The sequence below is a fragment of the Squalius cephalus genome (genome assembly GCF_949319135.1).
Source record: "Squalius cephalus genome assembly, chromosome: 15".
NCBI lineage: Eukaryota > Metazoa > Chordata > Actinopteri > Cypriniformes > Leuciscidae > Squalius > Squalius cephalus.
Genome location: NC_137136.1, coordinates 15913393 through 15920723, shown reverse-complemented (window position 1 = coordinate 15920723; position 7331 = coordinate 15913393). Strand labels below are relative to the sequence as shown.

At 38.2% G+C, this 7331-nt stretch overlaps 1 protein-coding gene across 1 annotated transcript; it reads left to right on the top strand.

Annotated features, from left to right (window-relative positions):
- Nucleotides 1-3970: 3970 nt before the first annotated feature.
- gem (GTP binding protein overexpressed in skeletal muscle) lies at nucleotides 3971-6825 on the top strand. The gene is made up of 4 exons (XM_079895284.1): nucleotides 3971-4534; nucleotides 5433-5509; nucleotides 5607-5811; nucleotides 5955-6825. Exons 1-4 carry the CDS (start codon nucleotides 4102-4104, stop codon nucleotides 6230-6232), a joined length of 993 nt encoding a protein of 330 aa, XP_079751410.1. The 5' UTR covers nucleotides 3971-4101; the 3' UTR covers nucleotides 6233-6825.
- Nucleotides 6826-7331: the final 506 nt, after the last annotated feature.

Below are 7331 nucleotides of genomic sequence, written 5' to 3'. Positions count from 1 at the left end.
GGTTCATTTAATGCAGCTTCTAGCTAAATCTGTCCATTGTCACTATTAGTAACAAGAAACACTGACTACTGAAATCAGAAATGACAGAGCAATCACGAAAGCAGTGAGGCACAACAGTCACCAGCAGGAGATGAGCTAGTCTCCGTGACTCATTAACCAAACTAACCTGGGTGCACGTTTGCTGGAGTTGTTTATTGACAATGTTTCAGGGTTTAAATGGGGCTGTGATAAATCATTCTGCTGTGGTATAACGCGCGAGTCAGATGTAGTCTTTCCGTGTGCGTCTATATCTTTGGTGGAGAGTATGAGTGTTGAAGATGGCGTGTGTTAGTCAGACTCTTGTGTATAAGCAGCCTCTTGAGATCCTGACACTGTCCAGACTGTGATGATGAAATCCCAGCAACTGTTACCAGAGTAACAATACAATGTTAATTGTGTCTGTAGGGACGTGTGTACAGTGTATGTTCCTCAGCCAAGCCTTTACTGTAAGTACTGTCAGTTGTGCAGATCGTTCCTGCACTGTCGTCCCACAGGGAAGGACTCGGCCGTCACAGGACAAAGTAAAGACGTGTGCTCATATCAGTTAGGTTGATGAGGATGTAATGGTGCATTTCCAGTCCATACTGTACGTAGCAAAGCTTTTTACTTATGCTAGGAAAAAGGCTTCTGCAATTCATATTAATGCAATAGCGTAAATGTAATTATGAATGACAAAAAACTACAAACTGAACTTAAAGGTATGGTAGGCAATTTTTGGAGAGGCTAGCAATAGCAGAGCTAGCTTTGAAAGCATGAGATCCCACCTTCCCTTCTGTTGAATTCATGTTTATAAAAAGATGCAGCTGTGAATCTAGTGTGACCACGGCTTAGCATGAAGCGCTCTGATGACGTGTGATGTCTGTGTGAGCAGGGTGCGCAGAGGTATGAAAATACATAGGTTGACAGGCAGGTAGGACATTGTACCGGACCGAATGCAATGATAGGACGAACATTTTTTTTGTCCTATACGACTTCCACAGATGATATATATACATATAAATACATTTAGACCACTTAGCTTACCTTAGTGATTGCTATCAGGATGTAAAGAGACTTTCAAACAGCATAACAAAAATGTTTCTGGAACAAATCGCCTTCCCTGCCTTCAGAACAAGAAACATTAAAATGAGTCCCTTGTTTGTCCTGAGTAGTTAAACCGAGCACTTCAGAAAAATCCTCCGCAGGTTCCTCACATTCTTTGGGTTTCTAGCATCTTCTGCATATTTAAACCCTTTTCAACAGTGACTTTGATTTTGAGATCCATCTTCTCACATTGAGGGACTCATTCACAACTATAAGGTGAAGCTGAAAATATTCACTTGATGCTCAAGATGCAAATTTAAAGTTGTACATTTTCTTAATTTGTTTAAAGATGCCCTTTAGAAGCTATGAGATATTTACGTTTCCCCGAAGACAAAATAAGTGCAATTTACCCCGGTCATCCAATTCAAAAGCTTTATTATTATTTCCTTTATTTTAACCAGGAGAATCACATTAAGATATTACTATCTCTTCTTCCAGAGAGACCTGGTCAAGACGGCAGCACATAAAGTTTCTCACAAGAGAATCACAAAATGACAATATCACAATTTACACATTCAAAAACTAAATGTATAGTAGCAAATCAAGAAAAACAATTACAAGTGTCCTTTAAGACATTGTGCAAGAGACGTTTAAAAGTGCTCAGGGTTGGAAGTGCATTTTGCAATTCATTCCAACCCCAAGGAGCATAAAAGGAAAAAGCACCTTTACCAGATTCTGACAATATCCTTGGGACTTTTAGCCGAAATGAGAACCAGACCTAGTGCGATATCTATTTGTGTAATAAATTAAAAGATTTGATAAGAGAGTAATTTACCTAAAAGAGCTTTTGCATTAAATAAGTACAAATGTAGCGTTCTCCTTTGATGTAAAGATAACCAAGCTAAAGAATCATATAAAATGCAATGATGCTTCCATGACTCTGCACCAGAAACAAAGCGTAAAGCTGCGTGATACACAGGATCTAATTTTCTAAGTAGAGATGTAGCTGCATGATTATTACATATTTAGAATATTATTACAAATATTTTCTATTTTAATATATTTAAAATTTTATATATTTTACATTTTCAGAAGCCATTACTCCAGTCTTCAGTTCCACATGATCCTTTGAAAATATTGGTAAACTTAAAACTTTTTTTATATATAGAATTATGCAAAAGGGTCAAAGTTGATCATCCAGGTGAACATCTCAACTTGGATGCTTTAAGGTAGTTGACATTTGACACCCTGTCTAATCTGTTTCTTTGTGGTGTTTGCTCTCCAAGACTAAATTAACTCATCCCTTTCCATCCCTTCTTTCATGACGCATGGCCCAGTTACTGCAATTATTGCACTGGAATCAACAGTCAGCTCAGGTCTCAGTCTTCATTGACATGACCATAGCAGCCCTTAACACACACAAGTTGCAAAAAAACCATTTACATCCCTTTATGCTTACGTTGTTCCAGACTGATAAGCTCACAGTTATCACACCAGAAAGCACCATGGCCATCTCTGATCTCTAATGACCTATTTCTGATCTGCTCTTAGAGAAGTGAATGAATGAAGGAAATAATCCAGCACTCTACTGCGATTTCTCTTATCCATCCAATCCCTTTTGTCTATATCAATCCTGAATATAGAAACAGTCCTCATAATCCAGCAATTACATTAATAACTCATTATAATCTGTCATTTGTGGCTCTTTGAGCATGCAGAGTGAATGTATTCTGCATCTCGGTACATGTGCACGTTTGTGCATACATGAAATAGAGAGCATGAGCATTGTTTTGTTTGCATGCCAAATAATATTGAAAATAATGATGGAAACTGTTGGTCTTGGTTTGGTTCAGTACTGGTCTCTTGTTGATTGGTGTTTGCATGGAAGTCGGGACAGAAATAAAATGACCACGAGATATGATTTATTACAGTTCAGATTGTGATTTGCATTCTGCAATTCAGTACAAATCCATCAGATCTTTATATAAATTATGTAGTATATTTAGAATATGCGGTACCATAGATTTGACAACTATACTGACTGAGAATGTCTTTTATTATGTTTGTCTGTGTCTGTACTCAATACGATTAATCGCCCTTATAGGATCTACTGCTCTGATAGGTGTCCTGCTTTAACCTGGCCTTAACTGTGCTAACCAACATACAAATCAAGGTTGCATAATGTCACTGACTTTGGCAATGCCAGACGCAGTCAGTTTTGTTTAGTAGCTTTTTGTATGCAGCACTTCAGACATGCAAGTACATAATCTATTATAGATCTACTGCATGTGCATGAGCTGTAAATTACACCCTGAAAACACTTGAGAAACCCTTCCCAGAAAGAATTATTACTTTAAAAAAAAAATATAGAGGATAACGAACAGTTTTCAAACTTTTGATGTCAAGTAACCCCAATCATGATCATCCTCTTTCATCCCTTCCTGAAATTGTTAACTATTAATTAGGCCTATGTATTTTCATATATGACTGTGTGAGAATGTATTAAGGCTAATGTTATAATAATGGAAAGTGGAAATTAATAATGTATTAAAGATAGGACATAAAACACTTAAAATCTGTTTTTATTTATTTTAAAACCATGGCTGTTAATAGAATAGAATGATTGCGATTAGAATCTCAGAATATCGCAAAATAACTTAATTGGTAAATCAAATTATGTAAATGTAGTTAATATCTTAAGTGTACACTTTGGACAAAACACACAAATTTCCCTAAATTTCCCACGTTTCGAAGCTAGACATGATTCTAGAGATGAAACTGCATTTTACACCCATCGGGCGGTATAAGGAAAGACCCGCTGAAGCTCACTGGGAGGGAGAAGTGACGTCAAGGAAATCCTCACTGCTTCTGAGACCTTAATATAACCATGAACTGCACTGAGAGCTCAAAGCACATTACTGCGCAAAATATAGACGGACAGGATTACCAGGGCAAAAAACACCAATCCTCATTCAGGTGCGCTTAATTGAAGACAACGAAGCCAAGAGCAATTAGATCTTCAGAGCAGGTTTCTGCTGGATGGGACTGAATCTATTATTGGAGCACAATTTGCACCGTCCGATTTACTCCGTTAATTCTTTGCTTCAGTCACACTCGAAGAGACAACCGTCGTTTAACCAACCGAGTGTTTATCGCCGAATTGCACACATGACCCTGCTGGCGAATATGCGGCGCCACAGCCTTCGCCTGCACCGGTGGAGCATCTGCGGGACGGACGGTGGGCAGCTGCTGAGTGATGCTTTCACGCACCCCGACATCGGTATGTCCCGGTCCAGTTTCTGCTCGTCCGCCTCTTCAGACTCCGCTCTCTCGAACGAGTCTGTGACTCCAGTTTCGGTTGGACCCTTCACTGTTGTCCTGCTTGGAGACAACGGTGTCGGCAAGTCCGCGCTCGCCAGTATATTCGCTGGGGCGTCAGACAGCATGGGCAGCGAATGCGAGTTGTATGGAGGTATGTTGACAATTAACTTGACTTTTCTTTTATACTCCAACTGCTCACAGTGGAATGAACTAGTCAATCGCAAAAAATCACAAAGTGGCACTGATACAATACAATACAATGTTTATTTATAAAGCAACCGAAGTTGACCAAAGTAGCCTACCGTAGAAGTAGCCTACAAAAGAAAACCAATAGTAAAAAACTGAAAACAAGATTTACAAACAATAAAAGACAAGCTGTAAAAAAGGTGGAACGCATGAAAGTAAAATCATAAAACAACAAGTCAAGAGAGGCTATATTAAACGCCAAAGAAAATAAATGAGTCTTAAGAGTAGACTTAAAAATAGATAAAGTTGGGGCAGTTCTGATATGAACCGGGAGACTATTCCATAGTTTATACCTTTCCACTACTGAATGTCAGTAACCAAACAGTTGATGGGCCACATTGACTTCCAAATGGAGAAAAAAAAATGGAAGTTAATGGGGCCCATAAACTTTCTTCAAAATATCTTAATTTGTGTTCAGCAAAAGAAAGAAATTCATACAGGTTTTGGAACTTTAGGATGAGTAAATGATGACAAGAGTTTTCATTTTTGGGTGAACTATCTTTTTAAGCCTATTGCGGTTATATTTATAAAGTTCGGATATTCCGTACATAATTGTACAATTAAACATTTAAGAAACATTAAAGGGTCATATTTTCAGATGTAAGAGTCTGAGGGATAATTAATTACAAAGTCACAACAAGACAAACCTTAGATTGCACTGACAACGTCAAATAAAGATGTGTTTATTGTCAATATAAGCTATAATTCATACTTAAAGTAGGTCAGATTATAATTCTCTACATTTTTGCCATGGCCAGTATTCATAAGCTTGTTTCAACTCGTTGTCCTTTTAATGTTGTTAGGTGAAGTATTTGAGCAGACAATTACAGTAGACGGGGAGAGGGCCACCGTTACCCTACTCGACATGTGGGATTCACAGGTAACACTTTTAGCTTGTCAGCAATTTATATTAATATAGGCTACTTTATTATAAGTGATGAGAGGTTCTGAGACATTCTACTTTTTGTGTCCGTCAGGATGAGGGCAGCTGGACGCAGGAGCAATGTTTGCAGACAGGAGATGCTTTCATTATAGTTTATGCCATAACAGATCGTTCAAGCTTCCTTCACGCATCAGAACTTCGTATTCAGCTCCGGCGGGAACGTGAGGCTGACCGCACTCCGATCATCCTGGTCGGAAATAAATGTGACCTGGTCCGCTGCCGAGAAGTGTCCATTAGTGGTAAGTATATAGTAAAACTCTTAAATGTGGCTCTACTCCTCAGTAGCATTAAAACCAGCTTATTTAATCTTCTTAATCTGAATCCCCTCATTTGTTTTAGCTTACATCACTGAGAATTTTCATTTTCTACTCTTATTTTTCAGAGGGTCGTGCGTCTGCTGCTGTCTTTGACTGTAAGTTCATTGAGACGTCAGCAGCAATGCAACACAACGTCTGGCCGCTGTTTGAGGGCATCATCCGCCAGCTCCGTCTACGAAGAGACAGCTTGGAGACCCTCACCAAGCGCTGTTCTCTTCAAAAGCGTCGGGAGAGTCTCCCAAAGAAAGCAAAGCGTTTCATTAACAGATTGGTTGCTAAGAAGAACAAGCAAGCAGCCTTCAAACTCAAGTCTAAATCATGTCATGACCTGATGAGTCTGTAGTGTGTGACTTCGAATAGCTCTGAATGTTTTAATTGTATTGTATGAAGTTTGGGTGCTTGTTTTACTGTAAGTTATTTTAAGAAAGCCATGTATGTCTATATTAGACTGTACTAGAAGAGCAATGATTACAGGCTTCTCGCTCCCTCTGTGAAGGACAGAATGCTCTAGTGTTACCCGTCATTCTTTTCAAAATCCATGAAGTACACACATGTTTTTGTGGGAACCCCAACTAGTCAAAACCAATCCTTTTCTTTTTTAAATGATCTTCTTGATCCTGATGTTTGCTTTTGAATTGTAAGAATTCTTTGTCGTACCTTGTGTGTGTGTGTGTGTGTGTGTGAAAACAATTCTTTTCCAACTTTTGCTCAGTTTGAGCGTTGGCATCCAAAAGAAATAAAATATTTTGTTTTTTTATGATAAATCGGAAATACTTTAGTCTTTTTGAAAGTGCACACATCCAGAAAAGCTGAAAATGCAGTAACCTTGATGAAAACATAAACCAGCTGTTACTGTGGTGTGGTATTACTATGATACAGATGCTGTAATTGGCTAAGAGGCTGTTTACACAACATGGTTTTTAACTAAAAACTGAGAAACAATTATGTGGTTTGGCCGTTCATTTACACGACACCGGCTTTTCGGGGGCCTGAAAATGCAAACTTTTGAAAACGGCTTTCAAAGTGCAAGTTTTTGAAAACGATACTGTTTTCATGTAAACTTTAAAAAAGAAAATGCAAATTTGTGAAAAGGGTGACGTCATGCATATAATGTGTTCAGTCCAGGCTCGTATAGTGACATAAAAGTGACATCACCGACTACTGGCCTGAAATGCATAATACAGCGTATTTAGACATTTTCGTGGATCCTTGTGAATGGGGATCGTTTTGACAACATTGCCATCTGTTTGTGAAAAATGCACAAAAAACTTTTAAGTTTATAGGTCATCATTGTCATGTAAATGTGCCCTAATCGATCATTTTAAAGTGTCAATTAAGTGTGTTTTCAACCAACATACAATTAAAAATACAGTGGGGTCTAAAGTTTAAATATATATTGAAAGTCTGGGATTTAATATCTAATTTAATGCTGGAAATATATT

What these genes read in the sequence shown, in the direction of transcription:
- gem (XM_079895284.1), top strand. Translation starts at nt 4,102, where the DNA reads ATGGGACTGAATCTATTATTGGAGCACAATTTGCACCGTCCGATTTAC. An exon ending in CGAATGCGAGTTGTATGGAG is followed by an intron (nt 4,535 to 5,432) that starts GTATGTTGACAA and finishes TAATGTTGTTAG; the next exon opens with GTGAAGTATTTGAGCAGACA. An exon ending in TCGACATGTGGGATTCACAG is followed by an intron (nt 5,510 to 5,606) that starts GTAACACTTTTA and finishes TGTGTCCGTCAG; the next exon opens with GATGAGGGCAGCTGGACGCA.